The sequence below is a fragment of the Piliocolobus tephrosceles genome, chromosome 17 (assembly GCF_002776525.5).
Source record: "Piliocolobus tephrosceles isolate RC106 chromosome 17, ASM277652v3, whole genome shotgun sequence".
In the NCBI taxonomy this organism is placed as follows: domain Eukaryota; kingdom Metazoa; phylum Chordata; class Mammalia; order Primates; family Cercopithecidae; genus Piliocolobus; species Piliocolobus tephrosceles.
The window spans coordinates 31,886,949-31,910,468 of record NC_045450.1 but is presented as its reverse complement, the minus strand read 5'-3'; the positions used below and the strand labels follow the sequence as shown (position 1 = coordinate 31,910,468).

Below are 23,520 nucleotides of genomic sequence, written 5' to 3'. Positions count from 1 at the left end.
ATATGTAATTATAGGGCCGGGCGCGGTGGCTCACGCCTGTAATCCCAGCACTTTGGGAGGCTGAGGCGGGCGGATCACGAGGTCAGGAGTTCAAGACCAGCCTGGCCAACACAGTGAAAACCCGTCTCTACTAAAAATACAAAAATTAGTCGGGCATGCCGCGTGCCTATAGTCCCAGCTACTCAGGAGGCTGACACAGGAGCATCACTTGAACCTGGGAGGTGGAGGTTGCAGTGAGCCAAGATCACACCACTGCACTCCAGCCTGGCGACGAGCGAGACTCCATCTCAAAAAAAAAAAAAAAAGTAATTAGAAATAATTATGCTAAGTGAAATATGTGGCTTTGTCCTTGGTGTATGTATCATAATTTCATTTATTTTTATGACCGAATCACATTCCATTGTCTTGTAGATGTCACATTGTTTATCTGTCCACCCATCAATGGGCATTTTGTTTGTTCCCACCTTCTGGCTGTTGTGCATAATGCTGCTGTGAACATTGGTATGCAAGTAACTGAGTTCCTGGTTTCAGTTCTTTGGAGTAGGTAGCTAAAAGTAAAATTGCTGGATCATAAGGTAGTTCTATGTTTAACTTTTTGAGGAGCCTCCAGATAATTTTCCACAACGACTGCACCATTTTACATTCTCACCCTCACTACAGAAGGGTTCCAGTGTCTCCACATCCTTGCCAACATTGTCTTTCAACATTTTGAAAAAAAATTTAGCAGACTGTATACTGGTTCCATAAGAACCATTGAAAATACATTCATTATCATTACATTAAAAGTGACCTTTTGGGGGCTAGCATAAGAAAAAGTTTGAATGAGCCAGCATCAGAGAATATTGACGTTTGTCTTATTGTTTGAATAGTACAGAGTTTATTCAAAGAAAGGCCTTTGTGGTAAGAAAGTACTCATAAAGTCAGATTTGTTATGTATGAAATAAATCAAAATCGGGTGGTATGCCTGCTCTTCGCAACACTGTTTTCTCTTCCTGCAGCTCCCTGCACAAGCAGCACTTTCTTTTGCCATAGCAACATGTGCATCAATAATTCTTTAGTCTGTAATGGTGTCCAAAATTGTGCATACCCTTGGGATGAAAATCACTGTAAAGGTGAGTTTGATGTAAAGGCCAACCTTTTTGAGAAAAGAGTGGCTATTATCCTTCATTAAGAACTTAAAATGTTATTTTCTACAACAGTGCTTAGCATAGCTGCTTTGACAGAAATGGAAACATTTAAATGGATCATACACCTGGGATGTGGTGAAAACAAAGAAAAATACTCTAAACGAAAGCAATTTTTGTCTACAAACTGTTAAGTTCTAAAGTGTATTGTGGCCGGGTGCAGTGGCTTATGCCTGTAATCCCAGCACTTTGGGAGGCTGAGGTGGGCAGATCACCTGAGGTCAGTAGTTTGAGACCAACCTGGCTAACACGATGAAACCCCGTTTCTACTAAAAATACAAAAAATTAGCTAGGCGTGGTGGCGCATGCCTGTAATCCCAGCTGCTCGGGAGGCTGAGGCAGGAGAATCGCTTGAAGCCGGCAGGCGGAGGTTGCAGTAAGCTGAGGTCGCACCATTGCACTCCAGCTTGGGCAACAAAAGCGAAAACTCCGTCTCAAAAAAAAAAAAAGATATAGTGGTATGCCTTGCCCTATTTTTGTTACTGTTGTTGAGGTTTGTCATTTGTATTGTAAACGTACCTTATTTAGTTGTCAAAATAATTTAGAGGTTAGCCTGAAGTATGTGGAAACGCTATTTAATAAAAATCAACTTGCAGACTCCGTCTTACAACATAAAAACAGAAACATTCTATGAACTGCTTTTTTTATTTCATAACATTTCCTATACTCTATTCCCAGTGTGTACTCACTGAAAGATAAATGCAGCTTGTGGTAATGGTTGAATGTCTGCAAGCTGGTTGTCAGGTCACTGTGTCAGAACTAAAGATGATCCACCTTTTATCCTCTAAGACAGCAGTCCCCAACCTTTTTGGCACCAAGGACTGGTGTCGTGGAAGACAATTTTTTCACGGGACAGGGGTGGGGTAGGGGTGTTGGTTTCAGGATGATTTAAGCGCATTACATTTATTGGGTACTTTATTACATTGTAATATATAATGAAATAATCGTACAACTCACCATAATGTAGAATCAGTGAGAGCCCTGAGCTTGTTTTCCTTCAACTAGACAGTCTCATCTGGGGGTGATGGGAGACAGTGACAGATCATCAGGCATTAGATTCTCCTAAGGAATGCACAGCCTATATCCCTCACACGCACGGTTCACAATAGGGCTTCTGCTCCTGTGAGAATCTAATGCCACTGCTGATCTGACAAGAGGCAGCGCTCCGGGTCATGTGAGTGATGGGGAGCAGCAGCAAATACAGATGCAGCTTCACTCGCTCCCTCGCAGCTCACCTCCTGCAGTGAGACCGAGTTCCTGTCTGTGGCCCAGGGGTTGAGGACCCCTGCTATAAGAGTTCAATAAATATCTTACTGTGAAAAGGTGATGCAATCTGATATGGCTGTTATAAATACTTGACATGAAGTGTTTTCAGTTAATCATTCAGAAACAGTAGGTCATGATAATATACTGGACGGGTTAGTCTGACGATGTTAGTTTGCTCTCCCTGTGGTCATCAGTAGATGTGGGTATACCTGAACATGGCAGTTGGTCAAACCTAACATAAAGCAGAAAGCTAAAATTGATAGAACAAAAGTGTTTATTTGGCATAGTCTGTATTTATGTATTTGATTTGATTTGCAGAATGTATGCATCTGTATGACTTCTGAATAAACGGACCAAGAACTTTATCTTTTCTGTAATCTATCCATCTATACTGTGATTGGTAACTGTAGACAGAAATTTTAATACGGTTGTTTTATTTGCTTAAAAACCTCATTGTAAACTGCATTGTCTGTAGTATATTTGGCCCAAGTATTCTGCTTTAGTAGTATATTTGGCCCAAGTATTCTGCTTTACCTAAAAATACCTTACTAACTTGTACCAGGATTCATATTAATGGATTTTGAACACTTAACATTTCTCATTTTCTTTCTACAGAAAAGAAAAAAGCAGGAGTATTTGAACAAATCACTAAGACTCATGGGACAATTATTGGCATTACTTCAGGGATTGTCTTGGTCCTTCTCATTATTTCTATTTTGGTACAAGTGAAACAGCCTCGAAAAAAGGTCATGGCTTGCAAAACTGCTTTTAATAAAACCGGGTTCCAAGAAGTCTTTGATCCTCCTCATTATGAACTGTTTTCACTAAGGGACAAAGAGATTTCTGCAGACCTGGCAGACTTGTCGGAAGAACTGGACAACTACCAGAAGATGCGGCGCTCCTCCACCGCCTCCCGCTGCATCCATGACCACCACTGTGGGTCGCAGGCCTCCAGCGTCAAACAAAGCAGGACCAACCTCAGTTCCATGGAACTTCCTTTCCGAAATGACTTTGCACAACCACAGCCAATGAAAACATTTAACAGCACCTTCAAGAAAAGTAGTTACACTTTCAAACAGGGACATGAGTGCCCTGAGCAGGCCCTGGAAGACCGAGTAATGGAGGAGATTCCCTGTGAAATTTATGTCAGGGGGCGAGAAGATTCTGCACAAGCATCCATATCCATTGACTTCTAATCTTCTGCTAAAGGTGACGTGAATTCTTAAGTGTGTATGTACGCAGCCTCCAGGGCACCATACTGTTTCCAGCAGCCAACCCTTTTCTCCCATCACAACTACGAAGACCTTGATTTACCGTTAACCTATTGTATGGTGATGTTTTTATTCTCTCAGGCAGTCTGTATATGTTAAACCAATCAAGGAACTTACTCTATTCAGTGGAAACAATAATCATCTCTATTGCTTGGTGTCATTTATAGGAAGCACCGCCAGTTAAAGAGCATTGGAAGAGGTGGTTAGATGGAGCCAGACTCAGGCTGCCTATTCGTTTTAGCAACGGGAAGACTGCTCTTGACTGATACAGCTCTGTCAATATTTTGATGCCACAATAAACTTTAAGATTTTTCTTTACATTTTATTTTTCCTTTCTCTAAATTTAATTTGTTTTATAAGCCTATAGTTTTACCATTTCAGTTTCTTACATAAATACAAGTGGTTAATGTACCACATACTTCAATATAGGCATTTGTTCTTGAATGTGTCAAAATACAGCTAGTTACTGTGCCAATTAAGACCCAGTTGTATTTCATCCATCTGTTTCTTCTTGGCTAATCTCTATACTTCTGTCTTTTAATTACTGGGCCTTTAGTCCTTATTTTCTGTGAGAAATAATAGATGATATTTATCACCTTTCAATTACATTTTTTCTCAATTATACTGGAAAATTTCATAATCCTGGGATATAGGTACCATTGCCCACTATGACTAACAATTTGAAAAAGATAAAAATTTCTAGCAAGCCTTTGAAGTTTCCCAAATATAGTCACATTCAGTGACAGCCCATTCATTCCAGTAAACGAAGTCATTTCATTCATTTTGGGAGAGGCCTATAATTACATATATTTGCAATGTTTCTCTTCGCTAGATTGTTACATAGCTCCTGTTCTACTGATACTGCTTACCGCATATGGTAACCAAGGTTAGATGCGAGTTAAAATTCCTTAGAAACTGGATGAGCCTTGAGATTGCTTCTTACCTGGGACAGGACATTTTTCTAGCTCTTATCAAGAATAACAACTTCCACTTTTTTTTAAACTGCACTTTTGACTTTTTTTATGGTATATAAACAATAATTTATAAACATAATATAAATGCTCATTGTGTTTTTTTAGACTTTTGATATTATTTGATACTGTACAAACTTTATTAAATCAAGATGAAAGACCTACAGGACAGATTCCTTTCAGTGTTCACATCAGCGGCTTTGTATGCAAATATGCTGTGTTGGACCTGGACGCTGTAACTTATTGTAAAGACCTTGGTAATGTGGACATAAGCTCTTTCTTTCCTTTTGTTACTGCATTTAGTCTGTGATAAATTTTTCACTGTGTGATATTTATTGCTCTAAATCACTACACAAATCCTATATTAAAATACATTGTACCTGCCCTTTAATCATGTTATTTATGCTACTGAGGTTGTGGATCTTAAGGTATGTATGGAAAGGAACTCATTTATCAAATTGTAAGTAATACAGACATGCCATTTAAAAGAGGTAAATTCTTGTTTTCTATATTTTGGTAGTAAATTCTCAATGAAATAAGTTGAAGTTTCACTGGATTTCATTAACTTTTAAATATTACATATATGTTTTCTCAGATTAGTGAAAATTGTGACCCTAAATATGATACACATATACACTGCCTCAGAATGCTTTCTTATATCAAAGTTTATGTGTTTTAAAAAAGTAGATAATATTTAGGAGACAGAAAAACCTATACGTAATGTATTCATGATTTAAACTTTTTTTTTAAGTCACCATAGTTTCTTGCTTTAAAAATACAACTTGGAAACATGAAAAGACTGGATGCATATAATATTCAATGAACTAATACCAGAGACAGCTAAGTTTTTTCAGTAGTTATGCTGAATAAGCATTTTAGTAGGTAACTTATGCCAGCCAGCATTTGAACAGCATAATAAATACTTAATATAACAACTATGATCTCATTCATGATGATAAAAGGGAAGTTAGCATATTTTCTACATAAAATTATATTCATTTTTTAAAATAGCTGTTAAACCTATATTTAATCTTTATAGTAACAAATAATACAGTATGCTAAACTGTATTATCTGTAGTCACTTGTAACTTTTTGAAATTTGATTTCTATTTTATAAGGTCTTGAAGATGTCTGCAAAATACAGAGCCTTTAAAGAAGACATGTAACAGTAAAACAGAACAGAAGTACACAGTTTTATATGAGTCAAAATAGCAAGTAAAGTTGAGATAATGTTTCATTCTGAATTTTCTGGCTGCTAAAACAAACAGTTTTTGCTTTTCACAGTAGAAAACAAACTTATGTGCAGAGGGTAATTTCCTCTTGAACTACAGCGTGAGGGTCTGTATATAGGAACATTTCTTCAGAATGTAAAAAAGATGCAAAATGCAGAGAGAGATTATAATGGTGCATCTTAACACTCAGTGAAGGCACAACTTAATGTCACCTGGGAACACTGGTTTGGGGTCAGTCTGTATTTGTGGGGATAGAGCTAAAGAACCAGATGATCAATAGCTAAGCCAGCCTTAGCCTGTCACGTGTTATACGCCTTCGTTGAATCATAGATGGGCATTAGATCTCATTTATTTCTTAAACTTGTCTATGCTTTTGGAAGAGGTGAGAATGGAACTAATCCATCTTAGGCATTATTGCCAGAATAATGCTAATTGTTGTATATATAGCCTTTAATCTTTGAGATCAGTGAGAAAACTTTACAAATTGCTTACTAAAATGAAAGCCATAAAATTTAACAAGAAGACATGAAATGTAGCCATCTTGTGGAAGTCATTACACAGTATTAACTGTCCGCAGGGCACCCCACACAATACCCCAGTGTTAAACACATCTAACACAAGATGCAAATCTGGAGGGCGTAAATATCTTCAATTCAGAAACAGTATTAAGTATATCTGTAGAATATTGTCACCATCACCTTTCATCCACAATTCACTGTATCATCCCTCAAATGCCCACAGATCTATTGCAGGAAACCTACTAATCCCAACATCTAAAGCATGTAGGAATAAGGTGTGATATTCCTTTTGTGTGTGGGGAGAGTTTCAATCTAAAGGTTTAACAAAAAGCAGAGAATGTTCACATTTCACATCACAAAAGATTTCAAAGACTCCTTTAACCCGACAGCGCTCATGTCAGTGTCTTTGCTATGTTTCATAGAATTGTTAGACTTTAAAAGAACCTCCTGAAAGTCTGCCTCTGAACATTTGTATGGTTCTGCCAATGTCTGATGAGAAGAATGCTTCTCTGTTTCAGGAGCGTGTTCGCTGATGAGAGGGGATGGGAGAAGCCTGGTTGTGATTTCAGGAATAATTCTCAAAGGAGATTATGCTCTTATTGCAAAATGGGGTCTGCTGTATATTGTTCATGTCACTTTATTGCAAGTATTAAAAATAATATGCCTTGAACCACACTGATTAGACCCAGAAGGATCATTGAGTTTTTGGTGGTTTTAAAGATCCAAGAAAGACTATCTGGCCCAAGTGTATTAATGAGAAGACTGAAGCCCACAGAAGTGAAGTCAGCCCCAGTGTCCCAAGAACCCCAGTACTCTTTCTTTTTTTGCTGCCTCTTGCTTTTGTCAGCTGTAGGTTTTAAAGGTCAAGCACTTCTAAACAGCAGCCCAGATGTTCCCTGTAAGCTTGTCACGTCATTCTGAATTGAAATGTAATTCTATAATTTTTTCAATGCATTATGTTTCCCCTTTCAATGTATGTAACACTGTGTTCTACAGTTTTGTTGCCATGATTCCTTGGCACCTGTGAATTCTTACTGAGCAATGTTTGTTAACAGTATACAGGCTTGATACTAGGCAGGAAGAGCTCCTGTGTTCTTGCTTTTCTGATCTTTTTTAAATCTAAAGGAGACGTGTATTCTAGAAATTAAACATTTGTGTGCCATATCTCTTGAGTTTTGGAGAACGATTGGAGTTCGAGCTACTATAAATGACAAGATTATCTTGGATATCTTTTTTAGCTTTCTGCAAAATCACTTATGTTTTATGTACCTCTGCTAATAATTCAAAACTCTGAATTTGCTTTACTTTATTAACTTTTTAAAAATGTATTTTTGCAATTGGTTTAATTACTACAAAAGCCTAAAAAGCTAATGACTAGGGTGCATGTTTAGTATGCACTGTCTAGTGTAAATTTTTTAAAAGCAGTAGATTTTTATTAGAGATTAACTTCCAGGCCATATGAGAATATGCTTAATCCTAGATTTGGCATTTTACAGAAAAGAATTTTGACTCTTGAACTAGAATTAAAAACTTGTTCTGATTTCCTTGCTTGCCTCAATTTCTAAAGTCTACAAGTGGCAAAGAATTTAGATCACTTATGCCCACAGAATCTGTATTTCCTTCCAGGGCAAAGTTGGCATTTCCTATCTACTAGCTTCCAAAATAAAGTAATCCTAGTTATGATAATAAGAGCAACCTTATTTTATTACACTTAGAACCGTTTTATGTTTTCAAATTAATCTTCAAGTGAAGATGAACTAAAAAAAAAAATGCGTTTTGTCCCGGGTTGCCTGCAGGTTCCAGTCTGCTGCATCCGGTCACTGAAGAGGCAGTGAGGACTGGCACGGGGTGGGCTGGAAAGCCAAGCTGTCCTTTCAGGGTGCACAGTGCCCCAGCCATAGCACAGCTTAGAAACATGGATGAGTAGACCTCAAGACAGGTGAACACGGAGTGGGGAGCAAAAGAAGGCAGAAACTCCTCTGAATTTCACAAGCATCAGGCAGAGATCAGGGCACAAAGGAAGAAGAAAGAAGGTAGTTACCATTGGTCTGTCTCTGTAAATAGTTACAGAGCAATTTTACTTTGTGTTATTTAGGATTGAGAAACAAGTGTTATTTAAAAGTCCTCTTACCCTCCAACCTTTGTCATACTCCACAATACCTGATGCCCTGATGCCATTTAGGCCTCTGAGCCAGTACATATTTTATTGAAACTTTTTTTCTTTTGAGGCAGAGTCTTGCTTTGTAACCCAGGCTGGAGTGCAGTGGCGCAATCTCAGCTCACTACAACCTCAACCCCTAGGGCTCAGGAGATCTTCCCGCCTTAGCCTGCCTAGTAGCTGAGACTACAGGCACGCACCACCACACCTGGCTAACTTTTTAAAATTATTTTTGTAGAGACAGGGTTTGGCCATGTTGCCAGGCTGGTCTGGAACTCCTGAGCTCAAGCAGTCTGCCCGCCTAGGCCTCCCAAAGTGCTGGGATTACAGGAGTGAGCCACTGCTCCTGGCCCAGCTGATTTTTTTGTTTTTTGTTGTTTTGTTTTAAGAAATGGAGTCTCACTACCTTACCCAGGCTGGTTTCAAACTCCTGGGCTCAAGCAATCCTGCCTTGGCCTCCCAAAGAGCTGGGATTACAAGTATGTTGAAACATTTTGAGTACTTGTTGATTGCTAAAGGAATTTTCATCAGAAATCTAGGTATTCAACCATGCTTTCCAAATCTTGTTTTATTCTTCCACTGATAATATTGGTCCTATTAAGTTGTGGTGTAGTGAAGTATTCACAAATTTCAATCCAAAAAAATTATGTGAATAGTCAGGGAGTTCTTTCTGTACCCTTGAGCTATTTTATCACTGTCATGTGTACACCTCATAAGAAAGTTCCGCTCTGAGAATGAGCACAAGGAACAGATAGGAAATGTGCAGCTGGTGCCGACGTGTAGTCCTGCACCCTGCAAGTCCGTGTGTGTAGGAAGAGGCAGTCACTTCCTCAGTCATTAGCTTTTCATCTGAAACAACAAAACTAGTGGTAGGCAGCTTCTGAGATGGTTCCCAGTGAAACCTGCCCGCTGGTGTGCACTCTTGTGTAACCTCCTGTCCTTGGGTGTGAGCTGGACTTAGTGACTTGCTTCTGAGGAGTAGAACACGGCGGAAGGGAGAGAGCACTCGTGAGGTTTGGTGGCAGAAAGTCTGGCTTCTGTCTCCTTGCCCACTCTTACTTTTGTGCTTTCCTGCTCGGAAGGTGAGGTGTTCTTTGGAAAGGCCCGTGTGACGAGAAGCAGAACTTTCCAGCCAACAGCTAACATGGAACTGAGGCCCTCATTCCAATAACCTCCAACTGAATCCTGCCATCGAGACATGAGTTTGGAAGGGGAGCCACCCCAGTGGAACTCTTGAGATGACTGCAGCCAACACCTTGATTGCAGCCTTGTGAGAGACAAACCAAGATGTTTGTTTAAGTGCTAAATTTGGAGGTAATTTTTATGCAGTTACAGATAACTAGTACAAAGCTAGAAAAAGAAAAAGGCATAATACAAATTTCATGATCTTAATGAGGCTACCAGCATCTGAAGAACTGAAATAAGGAGAACTGATCATCCTCCCGCATGAGCACCTGTCAGCTACCTTAGTCTTACCTTAAATAAAAACACTTAACCAAATACATTATCTCTCTCAAGGACAGCAAAAGATATTGAAATTTGATGATTCTGTATTTGAAATGTAAATCAGATTACAATTAAACTCTAACTCTTGAATACTGTCCCTTTTAAGTCACTTACCAAATCTCCTTTAAGTAAGATGAAATTATCTAAATATGAATAAAGGATAAAATTCTTATTCTGATTCTATGTTCTTTCATATTTCCAATCATATAATACTAACGTTGGGTTTCCTAGAAGGCATGGCTAATTTACAACTCAATCATTGAGAAGATTCTTGAGACAAGTGATTTTTTTAAAAACACAACAAAAAGGTGTGTCACTGAGAAAAGAAAGAAAAGCCTTTTGTGTCCAGAACACGTTCTACCCTCAAGATGAGAAGTGTAGTGAAAGCAGTTCTATACAGAGATTTTTCTATTATGATAAAAAAAATATACATAAATAAGATTTCCTGGAAGAGAATGGTGTTTTTTGCTTTGGCCAAAATGATTAAAAGACCAAATCAAGGAAAGTTTTTCTTTCTGAATTGTTTTTGATAGCTGGCTGACAGCCGCAGCTACCTGCTATAAAAGATAAAATTGTATCTTTAACTGTATCAGTGCATACATTTTTCCTTTGAATTTGAAGTAAGCTGCTATTGCTGACATTGTTTTGCCCTGTGGATATAGTTATGGCCTAAGTCCTTTTCTGTTGTTGCTGTTGTTTTGTTTTGTTTTTGAGGGGAGTCTTCACTCCGTGGCCCAGGCTGGAGTGCAGGGGCATGATCTCTGCTCACGGCAAGCTCCGCCTCCCGGGTTCATGCCATTCTCCTGCCTCAGCCTCCCGAGTAACTGGGACTACAGGCGCCTGCCACCACGGGGCCGGCCAATATTTTTCTATTTTTTAGTAGAGACGGGGCTTCACCGTGTTAGCCAGGATGGTCTCCAGTTCCTGACCTCGTGATCCGCCCTCCTTAGCCTCCCAAAGTGCTGGGATTACAGGTGCGAACCACCATGCCCGGCCTAGCCTAAGTCCTTTTCTAATATGAATCTGTCAGCTCTTTGCCACTAGAAATAGTATGGTGCCTGTTACTTTGGAAGCACCTCCTTGTACTCCAATCTCCGCAAGAGAGGCACCACATGAGTCTCTGGTGTTCCCCCATCCTGCCATTTTTAATTGCTAGATGGCAGTCTCTACTTCTGGAAGGACCTCACTGAGCTGCTCTTCTACAGGGGTGGGAGAAAGGCCTGCCTTTCCACAGGAGCCCTGTGGGTGTTCTCTCCATCATTTAAAAATAAGCACACCCCACACTCCATTCGCTGTTCCTGTCCTGCTACTGCCTCCCTTTTTTTTTTTTTTTTTTTTGAGGCAGAGTCTCGCTATCACCCAGCATGGAGTGCAGTGGCGTGATCTCGCTCACTGCAACCTCCACCTCCTGGTTCAAGCAATTCTCCTGCCTCAGCCTCTGAGTAGCTGGAATATTTAGGTGCCCACCACCACGCCTGGCTAATTTTTATTAGAGACAGGTTTTTGCCATGTTGTCCAGGCTGGTCTCGAACTCCTGACTTCAGGTGATTCACCCGGCTTGGCCCCCCAAAGTGCTGGGATCACAGGTGTGAGCCATCACGCCCGGCCACTGCCTCCTTTCTTGGCTTTTACCGGTTACCCACAAATAACTCACAGATTTTTTTTTTTTTTTAACGGAGTCTCCTTTTGTCACCCAGGCTGGAGTGCAGTGGTGCACTCTCAGCTCACTATAACCTTCACCTCCCAGGTTCAAGCTATTCTTGTGCTTCAGCCTTCCCACGTAGCTGGGATTACAGGTGTGCGCCACCACACCCAGCTAATTTTTGCATTTTTAGTAGAGACAGGGTTTTGCCATGTTGCCCAGGCTGGTCTCCAACTCCTGACCTCAGGTGATCTACCCGCCTCAGCCTCCCAAAGTGCTGGGATTACAGGCGTGAGCCGCTACGCCCAGCCAGAAACTGCCTTTATCCAAAGCCACGTCTTAAAGCATGTGCCGGGGAATGCTTCTATTTTAAGCTGGCATTCTCACCTCTTTGCCCTGAAAAAAAACAGCTTGCTTCTCTTTCCCTCATCAGGTAGGCAAAGAAAGTGATTGCACACTGTTTTTAATTGCAGGTTTACATAAACCCACAATTCAAGAGCATTGATTTGTTGGACTGTAATCTACACTTTAACACACTGAGCTGCATTTAGGCAGCATGCCAGATGTGTAAAGTTGGAATTTAATGACATTTCAGTAGCAGCCCCAGAATTTAGTACAGTACTACTGTCGAATACTAATGTTCCACTAGCAAGAAAACAGAAACAGCTTCTTTGTCAGTTACCTTTTTGTCCCTTTCTTGAAGATGGAGAAACTGAAAGCAATTAACTGTTTCTTGGAAACTTCATCTTACAAAGAACCTCCAATCAAGAGCATCCCACTATAGTTGTGCCTATGTTCATGCCACTTTAGCAATCAACCAAAGATTAATTTTTACCACTTTAAAATATTATGCTGCCCATTTATGAAGTTGAGGATTTTCCTGATGACTTTATCGAGCATTTTTTGCTTTCTGAAAGTGATTATGTGCATGAAAAGTACTGCAAACAAAGTCACCATGTGTTATTTCTGCTTTTCCATTTATTTTTAAATAGCAGAGGAGAAAATCTAACTTTTGAAAAAACGCGTATTCTTGTCCTAAAGGATAGGGTTTCTCAAGCTCAGCACTGCAGATGTTCTGGACTGGGTAAGTCCTCACGGTGGGAGGGACAGCCTGTGCACTGCAAGGTGCAGCAGCACCACCCCCAGCCGTGATGAGCAAAACTGTCCCCAGACATGGCCAGTGTCTCCTCCAAGGAGGTGATACAGGGATGGAGAGGGGCAAAGTCAAGTCCAGTTGAGAACCACTGCTATAGAAAACAAAACTAAACTAAAAACTGTTGAATTCTACTTTAAAGAAATATTTCAAACTTATGAAAGGATATGGAGAACAATGAGCACCAACATACCTGGATCCTGCTAAAGAAATTATGTCTGTAAACACAATTACACCCCACTGCGGTCCTCTCCTGGCTTCACTTTCCCCCAGAGATCCTGACCGTGGTGGTGATCGTTCCCATGCGCGTATTACAAGTAAGTTAACCGCTGTTTCTCTAACACTTGTGGCTGATCTTCAGAGTTTCTCATGCATACATCAAATCTACAATTGCTATTTCTACCCTCTTTCTGAACAAAACAAGAACCATACAACGCCTGAGCCATATTCACCCCTCTTCCATCTTATGTTATTTTCATTCCGTATTTTAGTTACTTGTTTTTTATATTTCCCCAAAATGGCCAATTTTTTTTCATCTTTATGTTCCTTTATTGGAGCAAGATTCCTGATAGGTATACAGTGATGTATTTACTAAACAGAGACCTGTGCAGAAATTTCATAGATCCATCTAGATAGGTTGTTACACTTTTGCCTATTGATGGAATTGTTCCATTTATCAAGTTTTATACATCAAAAAGCTTGCGAATTTCACCAGACTGTCCGTTAATTCACCTCTGAAAAAGTGGCATTTAATTTCAGCTACTATATTTTACAGCATTAAAAAGCTTATGCATTAGGGTACTTCTCATGGCATTGAGCAGACAGAGCTGAGTCCACTATCCCACCGCAATGTTTTTGTTTTTACAGTAAATGGAGTTTTCTCTCTGCATACCTGTTCATTTTCCCTTCATACTTTATTGCATTCCAGATCTTACATCTGGCATCACTTTCCTTCTGCCTTCTTTTAAAAATTATTTATTGACACTGCTGGGTGATCTGTTCAGTTTTTGCTTTTTGGAAAAATCCCTGTTTCCTCCTTCTTGCATGACAGTTTATCGGGGTATGAAAGCCTGCATTGACAGTTCCTTTCCCACAGTGCTTATTTCATGATTATCTGACTTCTTTTATAAACCTAAGTTCCTTTATCTTTAATCTGTCTTTTCCCACTTAACTGATTCCACAATATTGTTTTGCCATTTCACTACAATACGTCTACATATATATTTATTTTTATATATTTTTTGTGATTCCATATGCTTCTTCAATCTAAAGATAAGTATCATTCTGGAAAATTATTTCATGTTTCTTAACTTTCAATATTTCCATGTCTTCATATTTTCATTGTGATATACGTTTTCTCTAGCCACGTCTCATCTTCTGTATAACTGCCCAACTAGTACTTAATGTGAATGATTATATTGTTTATTTCCAAAAATCCTATTTAGTTCCTTTCATTTTTTCTTTTTAAAGAGATGGGGTTGTTCCATGTTGCCCAGGCTGGTCTCGAACTCCTGAGCTCAAATGATCCACCCGCCTTGGCCTCCCAAACTAGGATTACAGGCGTAAGCCACTGCACCTGGCCTACTTCTTTAAAAAATTTGCCTGCTCTTTTTCAGTGGTTTCTTTTCCTGTGTTTTGTTTTTCTTTCTCTTTTTTTTTTTCCTCTTTAACCAATTTAACTGTATTTATTTATTTATTTATTTATTTATTTATTTATTTATTTATTTTTTGAGACAGGATCTTGCTCTGTTCCTCAGGCTAGAGTGCAACGGCACCATCACAGTTCACCGCAGCCTTGATCTCCTGGGCTCAAGTGATCCTCCCACCATAGCCTCCCAAGTAGCTGGAATTACAGGCACATGCCACCATGCCCAGCTATTTTTTGCATTTTTTATAGAGACAGGGTTTCATCATGTTGCCCAGGCTGGTCTTGAACTCCTGACATCAGGTGACTTGCCCACCCCAGCCTCCCAAAGTGCTGGGATTACAGGCGTGAGTCACTGTGGTGCCCAGCCGATTTCCTTTTTTTTTTTTTTTTTTTTGAGACAGAGTCTTGCTCTGTCATCAGACTGGAATGCAGTAATGCGATCTCAGCTCACTGCAACCTCTGCCTCCCAGGTTCAAGCAATTCTCCTGCCTCAGCCTCCTGAGTAGCTGGGACCACAGGCACACACAACCACGCCCAGCTAATTTTTGTATTTTTAGTAGAGACGGGTTTTCACCATGTTGGCCAGGTTGGTCTCAATCTCTTGACCTCATGATTCGCCAACCCCAGCCTCCCGAAGTGCTGGGATTACAGGCATGAGCCACTGCACCCAGCCCGATTTCCTTCTTTTTTAATGCTCGGTAGTATCCTAATATACGTAATGGGATACTATTATCCCATGGGGGTGTGCATATGTACACACACACACACCACATTTTCTTTATCCTTCCTTCCACAGATGGTCACGTAGGTAAATTCTATATCTTGGCTACTGTGAATAGTGCTGTGCAGTAAACATGGGTGTGCAGATATCTCTTCAACATATTGACTTCATTTCCTCTGGATAATGCCCAGGGTAGGATTGCTGAATCATATAGTAGATCCACTTTTAATTTTTGGAGAAACCTCCATGCTGTTTCCCATAATTATTGTACTAATTTACATTCCCACTACAGTGTACAGGTTTTCCTTTAATGGCCATTCTAACAGGTGTGAAGTGGTATCTCATTATGCTTTTAATTGGCATTTATCTGATGATTCATTATTTTGGCCAATTGTTCATATACCTGTTGCATTTGTATGTCTTCTTTTGAGGGATGTCTGTTTAAATTATTTGTCATGAAATCTTTTCTAAATGGTTTATTTTTGTTGAATCAAGAAGCAATCGAGTCTCTTGTCCTTCCAGAAGGTCATTTCAACAGTAGGAGAGAGATACCACCAAGAGCTTCAGTTTGATCTCACATCCTCCTGGGGCCCACAACTCCTGCCAACCCCCTGGAGCTCTAGAAAGACCCCCCCAGAGCATTGGCTGCAAGTCGCCATTGACTTTGTGTTTAGATGTGACGGGTTGACTAGTTTGTGGTGAAGTTACCATTTTTATCTGCAAATGCTAACAGATAAGCCCAAAAAGAGCCTGTGTGGGCACTGGCACATTTATGTGAATATTCAAAACCATCCTCTTCCGAATTTTAAAAAAAACCTTGCCTGACAGTAGTTAAAGCAGTAAAGACAGATTTTATTCAGGAACTGTTGCAATTGGGGAAAGAGTTCTCCGTGTGGAACTGAGCTCACTTCCAAATACAGCATGGACAAGTAGGGACGGTAGCCAGGAGCAGGGTGGGGGCAGCGGGTGGAAAATTATGGAGATTATGCAAGGGGTGCGGAGGGATTCTGTTCATCTGATGTAACAGGATTTTCCCCAAAGGCAGGTTAGAGTGGGCCGGTATTACCTGGGGTGGGGGGTGGGTGAAGAATTCGAGCCAATATCAAGGGTGATTAGATACTGAGGTTGGGGATACTGAGGTTGGGGATTAGATACTGAGGTTGGGGAGTCTGTCCTCCACATTGACTTATGAAGACTTCTGCTACAGTTGGGTGACGGAGGCCTGAACAAGGACAGACTCCAAGGTTGAGGCCTAGAAGGCTGGAGGAATCTGATGCTTAGTTAAGGAGTCTTTGTCACCACCAACAGCAGGATACACGTTCCTCTCAAGGGCACACAGGATGTGCTCCAGGCTGGAATACACATTAGGACCCAGAACAAGTATTCACAAGTTTAAGAAGTTTAAAATCATACAAAGTATCTTTTCTAAACCACAATGGAATGAAACTAGAAATCAAAAGCAGAAGGAAAACCTGAAAATGCACAGATATGTGGAAATGAACACTCTTAACCAGTGGGTCGAAGAAGAAATCACAAGGGACATTGGAAATTATCTTGAAACAGAAACTGAAAATGAAAACACAACATCCCAAAACATATGTGAAGCAGTGAAAGCAGTGCTCGGAGGGAGGTTTACAGTAGTAAACATATTTTAAAAATAATAAAGATCTCTAGGCCGGGCGCAGTGTCTCACACCTGTAATCCCAGCACTTTGGGAGGCCAAGGCAGTTGGATCACTTGAGACCAGGAGTTTAAGACCAGCCTGGCCAACATGGTGAAACTGTCTCTACTAAAAATAGAAAAATTAGCCAGGTGTGGTGGCGCATGCCTGTGATCCCAGCTACTTAGGAGGCTGAGGCACATAAATTGCTTGAACAAAGAAGGCAGAAGTTACAGTGGGCCAAGATCATACCGCTGTACTCCAGCCTGGACAACAAAGTGAGACCCTCTCCAAAAATTAAAAAAAAATTTAAAAAAGAACCAGCTACCTAACTTCACCTTCACACCTAAACAAACTGGGAAGAGAAGAACAAGTTAACCCCAAAGTTAGTGGAAGGAAGGAAATATAAATATTATCAAATAATATATTATAAATAATAAAAATTAGAGCAAAGATAAACTAAGTAGAGACTAAAGAAACATCATCTTTTATTTCTTCTTATGCATTGTGTGAAGAGAAAACCCAGAGTGGGTCACAGCTCTAAGTCTTTGTAACCTAGAAGTACATACTGCAGCGTAAGTTTCTTCCAGCTCAATTTTCTTACATTGATGATAAAACTCTTGACATGCCCCAGCATCCATGAAACTGCCCTGAGCCCCTCATTCCCTATTTTCCTATACTTGTTTTTAAGAGACAGGGCCCCACCCTGTCGCGCAGGCTGGAGTGCAGTGGCACGACCATAGCTTACTGCAACCTCCACCTCTTGGGCTTCAGAGATCCTCCCACCTCAGCCTCCAGAGCAGCTGGGATTAAAACCCTGAATCACCGCCTGGCCATCGTGATGTCCCTAAAGGAAACCTAGGGATACACTGTTCTTGCCCCCAACTAATGTATCATCCACTGGGGACCCAAAGAAATAAAAGAGCAGGTGAGAAACAACAAATGCTGGATTGACTGACCGGAAAGCAATCAAGCATGGAGGCCCTGCAGTGCTTTCAGCGCTTTTCTGAAGGAGGAGAGGGGCCAGCTGAGGAGGAGGTAAGCACACTTCCTAACAACCGTAAGACTCAGATTGCAGGGGGATTCCTCAGGTGCACAACAAACTGGGAACTGTGGGCTAAAATGAAGGTTTTGCTGAAAGAAAGGAAGAAGGAACCACTGTGCCTCTGACTAAACGTAGGCAGCCCCTTTCCTGCACCTCTGGCAGGCCGTGTGGGCTGGGTGTCCCACTCACCCAGGTATATGAAAAGAAAAAAAAAAGGAGAAGCAGCCTGTGATGCTGAAGGAAGTAGAACACAGATGACTACTGAGGTTGCTCAGAACCGCCTGTGTATGTTTCATGCACATCCAGACTCCAGGATCTCACGCCATTACACCTTTCCATCTTAACGAGTTGGAGATGAAAGGGAATAGAACAAGCTCCAAGGAAACCAGAAGAGATGAAGGGACCACAGTTTCTTCAAATAACTCCAAAGACTTGAGAGACTCAGATTCCACTTGATGGAAAGAATGCCACAGCTCATGTCAGCAGCGGGAAGGCAGCTGCAGAGAGCCCTGAGAAGAGATCAATGAGCCCGAGCCCCACGATATTGGGGCTCCTTTGATCTTGGTTAGTCTGCCCTTGGGGATCATGTTCCTTCTCATTCAAGACAGAACGGACAAAACTACAATCACCTTCCCTCCTTTAAAACAAAGCATTTGCGTTAGTCAAGACTCACTGACTTGAAGATAATAATAATAACAGCCTAACACAACTCAGTTTTTTTGGGGTTTTTTATTTCTATTTCTCATTTTTATTTTTATTTTTTAGAGGCAGGTCTCACTCTGCCATCCAGGCTGGAGTGCCATGGCATGATTCTAGCTGCAGCCTCAGTCTCCTGGACTCAGCCACACCTGGCTGCTGATCAGTGGGAGTGTGTCTCTAGGCTCCCAGCTCACCGTGAAGTATGTTCTCTGTGTGACCACATCCCAGCGCTCTCCCCTGCCCATAGTTTATGGCCCAAACCATGCCTAGTGTCACCTCCCAGCCCACACCTGACCGTGGCTCGCTGTCCCTCATTTTCTCTCTGGCTATGGCCATGGGCCTGTATGTGAGGCGGTTTCCCTTCTGAACAGATTTCTGGCTTCCCTCTTCAACTGTGGCTTGAACTTTTATTCTGTTATTCATTCCACAAATATTGCCGGGGCAATACCAACCGCCAGGTATGAAGGGTCCGTGTTGAACAAGGTAGACCTGGTCCCTGTCCATGTGAACTTAGGTGCCCTTAGAGAAGGCTGATGTTAAGCAATTAGAATACTACGAGATCAGGCGCAGTGGCTCACAGCTGTAATCCCAGCACTTTGGGAGGCTGAGGTGGGACAGTTGCTTGAGCCCAGGTGTTTGAGACCAGCCTAGTCAACATAGGGAGACCTCTATCTCTACTAAAATTTTAAAAAGTTAGCCATGCATGGTGGTGCATGCCTGCAGTCCCAGCTACTCGGGAAGCTGAGGTAGAAGGATCACTTGAGCCCAGGAGCTTGAGATTGCTGTGAGCCATGATTGCAGCACTGCACTCCAACCTGGGCAACGGAATGAGACTCCATCTCTAAAAATAAGTAAATAAATAATAATAAATAAAATAAGATAAAAATCTGATGACTAATAGGAATTAGAAGGGCCTTCAAGAGCATGTGGCAAGACCCTAAACCAGTCTAGTGCTCAGAGAAGGGCTTTGTGAACAGCAGATAGTTTGAAGAACGAATGATGAGTGCAAAGTGGGCCGTGTTGCATGTGCAGGGCCTGGAGACATCCGGGATGAGTGCCTCGCACTTTGGATTGTGTGGCCTGCTGCTGCTCTGGGCAAGCACTCTCCCACCCAGACCCGACCCAGTGCCCAGGGACGCAGCCAGCACAGGCCTGAAGGGACCCATGCTCTCCAAGTTCACCTTGAACGTGACGCTGACACATCCAGGTTTGTCATCAGAATGTTCCAGGCCAGCAAAAGAGATGAAAGGGAGCTAAAAAGATGCTCTGTGTGAAACAGGAGCTGCTCGCGGGAAGCCAGTAATTACACGCTGTGCTTATCATGCTGAGTTGTCAAAAAAGCTTCCTTCTAAGCACCAAGCAATTAAGAAGGGGGCAGCAAATATTTGCTGATTGATTGATGATGGTTCCCAGGGATGGGCCACAAAAACAAGAGTTCTAACTGAGGCAGGCGTAACAAGCAGCATGGGGCCAAAGAAAGGGGTGAGAAGCAGAGACGAGGGGGGCGGCGCTGGCGGGGGGCCTGACACATGAGCTCAGCACAGCGAGGTTCCCGCCTCTGTCTGCTCTCCTGGCTGGCTTTTACCTCTCCTTGCCACCAGTCTCACTCCTCCTCCTTTCTCCCTTTCCTCCTCCAGCCTTTGCTCCTCTTAATGACAGTTTTGATTATCTGGGCTCTCTGGAAGAACCCCTCCCAGACCCAGTTCTGGGCCCCCCTGAGCCCTTCCCTTAAGGGTGGTGCCACCCGCAGGCTCACCAGAGCCCTCCAGATGGGCCTCAGCCATGGGTGGGGGACTGAGAAACTGCTGAAGGTTTCCACAGTTCTGGAGTTCGCACTGGGAGTATTTGAATGTAATCGCCCCTGTAAACCAAGGATTGCAGAGAAAGCTTTCTCAGACTGAAATACATGTGATAAGAGGGAAATGATTTTTTTCAAGTTTACAAAAAGATCAGAACTGATTCTGGCTAATAACACACAAGAGGAATGGAAAAAGCCGGGCATGGGGGGTGCACGCCTGTATCCCAGCTACTTGGGAGGCTGAGGCGGGAGGATCGCTTAAGCCAGGAGGTCAAAGCCAGCCTAGGCAATATAAACCATGACTCTTAAAAAAAATAAAAAAATAAAAAATGATTTTTAAAAAAATCTTCCTTCTAGAGGCAATAAAAAAAGAGTTTTAAAAATTTCAACTATAGGCTGGGTGCAGTGACTCACGCCTGTAATCCCAGCAATTTGGGAGGCCAAGGTGGGTGGATCGCTTGAGGTCAGGAGTTCAAGACCAGCCTAGCCAACATGGTGAAACCCTATCTCTACTAAAAATACAAAAATTAGCCAGGCATGGTGGTACACGCCTATAATCCCAGCTACTCAGGAGACTGAGGCAAGAGAATTGCTTGAACCCAGGAGGCGGAGGTGGCAGTGAGCCAATATCGCGCCACTGCACTCCAACCTGGGCAACAGGGCAAGACTCTGTCTCAAAAAAGAAAAACAAAAAATTCAACTGTAGTTATAACTCAAAGCAATACTCATACACTTTCCCCACACCAGCAGAACTGGAAATTGAAAATTGCATGTGACTGTGGCCATAGATAAGCTCTGGGCGCCCTGAGCCCTCGACTAACCCAGCACCTTCCACCACCGAGGCCAACCTCAGCTGTTCCCTGCTGTGGATTCAAGCCAGTGCCAATTCGGTCTGAGGCTGGAACAGCCAATGGAGAAAGTGACTCTATTGGGATTTTAAACTCACTCGTTGGGAGGAGCAGAGACGTCGGCCCCTGCTCCAGGACACTGCCCTCCTGGATCAAAAGGAGGCCAGCTTTTTCTGCACCATAGGCCTTTATTAATTATTTTAATAATCTTTCACTACCAAAGCAATATATGTGAATTTTAGAAAACAAGAAAATACTGATGATCCCCAAATAAAAATAACACATTTCCAACCACTCGGAGATTACCACTATAGCTCCTTCATCTACATCCTTCCAGATTTTTCTGTGTATTAATATATATGTGCATTGTTTTTACTAAAATGAGGTCACACCACATTGATTTTTTTCCTTTCAATTTTTATTGTGAAAATGTCAAACCTAGGCCGGGCACTGTGGCTCAAGTCTGTAATCCTAGCACTTTGGGAGGCTGAGACAGGCGGATCACGAGGTCAGGAGATCAAGACCATCCTGGCTAACACGGTGAAACCCCGTCTCAACTAAAAAAGTACAAAAAACTAGGCGGGCGAGGTGGCTGGCGCCTGTAGTCCCAGCTACTCCAGAGGCTGAGGCAGGAGAATGGCGTAAACCCGGGAGGCGGAATAAATTGAAAAAATGGCTCCCATTCATGAATTGGTACCATTTTGCCACGTTCATCTTGTCTGTCTCCCCAGTGTCTACAAAGATTTCTCTGTATCTATATCCAGACATAGTGAGACCCATATAGAGTAACAGAGAGAGATTAACCATTTGAGACTAAGTTGCATATATCATGACCCTTCCCCCTAAATACCTCAGCATGTGTCTCCTGAGAACAAGGATGTTCACCTACACCTACGCCACACACAATTATCACATCCAAGAAATTTAGGCCGGGCATGTGGCCCACGCCTGTAATCCCAGCACTTCAGGAGGCCAAGGCAGGATGATTGCTTGAGCCCAGGAGTTTGAGACCAAATTCAGCAACATAATGAGACTTCATCTCTATGAAAAGGTTTTTAATTAGCTGGGCATGGTGGTGCACACCTACAGTCCCAGCTACTTAGGAGGCTGAGGCAGGAGAATCCCTTGAGCCCAGAAGTTTGAGGCAAGAGTGAGCTGTGATCACGCCACTGCACTCCAGCCTAGGTGACAGAGCGAGACTCTGTCTTAAAAAAACAAAAAAAAATTTCACACTGATACAATATTATTAACTAATACACAGTCGATATTCAATGTCCCTTAATTGCCTAATCCTTACCTCCTAATCCTGTCCCTTCCAGTTGGCACTAAAGGTTGGGTTATAAGGAGTTCACACCAAGATGGACTAGGGGTGCAAAATGTTTATAAGGCATCTGTGCCTGGGAAAGGAAGCAGGACTATGCAGAGGAAGAACTGCCACACGGGCCTGACACAGCTCAGTCCACTTGATGGGGAAGCTCTGGAGTGAGAATTGCCCATCACATTGTCCTGTATGGAGCCAGAAGGGCCTTGATGCCTTGATGGCCCCTCCTGAATCAGTATGCATGGGGCTGACCTTGGGCAAGGCAGCTGTCCAGCCGAAGCAGATCCCAAAGAGCGAACAGCAGAGGCCAGATATCTGCTGGCCACATTCTCTGCAGGAGGCAGCCCATTGTGGGGATAGCTGGGTGCACACCTCCATATCTTCTGGATCCAATCAAGGGTCACATATTACAGTGTCATCACATCTCTTCAGTCTCCTTTAAATTATAACATTTCTTAGTCCATTTGGATTGCTATAACAAAAATACCATAAACTGAGTGGCTCATAAACAACAGAACTGTATGTCTCCCAGTTCTAGAGGCTGAGAAGTCCAAGATCAAGGCACCAGCAGATTTGGTACTAGTGACGGCCTCTTCCTGGTTCATAGATGGCTGTCTTTTCACTATGTCTTCACATGGTGTAAGGGGTGGAGGATCTCTCTGGGGCCTCTTGTTTAAGGGCACTGATATGGTTTGGCCCTGTGTCCCCACCCAAATCTCATCTCAAATTGTAATTCCATGTGTCAAGGGAGAGACCTGGTTGGGGGTGATTGGATCATGGGGGCGGTTTCCTCCATGCCGTGCAGGTGAGTTCTCATGAGGGCTGATGGTTTTAAAGTGTGGCACTTCCCCATTGCTTGCTCTCTCTCCCCTGCTGCCA

At 42.2% G+C, this 23,520-nt stretch overlaps 1 protein-coding gene across 3 annotated transcripts in view; it reads left to right on the top strand.

Moving 5' to 3' along the window:
- The window catches only part of NETO2 (neuropilin and tolloid like 2), a 61,309-nt gene extending 56,234 nt beyond the window's left edge, over nucleotides 1-5,075 (top strand). The window contains exons 8-10 of one of the 3 annotated variants that reach the window (XM_023189592.2): nucleotides 412-501; nucleotides 999-1,112; nucleotides 3,066-5,073. In XM_023189592.2, coding sequence (XP_023045360.1) covers nucleotides 412-501; nucleotides 999-1,112; nucleotides 3,066-3,646 — 785 coding nt within the window. In that variant the 3' untranslated portion in view covers nucleotides 3,647-5,073. Of the gene's footprint in view, nucleotides 1-411; nucleotides 502-998; nucleotides 1,113-3,065 lie in introns of all 3 variants that reach the window. The other 2 variants (XM_023189593.2, XM_023189594.2) reach the window with 2 other exon arrangements.
- Nucleotides 5,076-23,520: the final 18,445 nt, after the last annotated feature.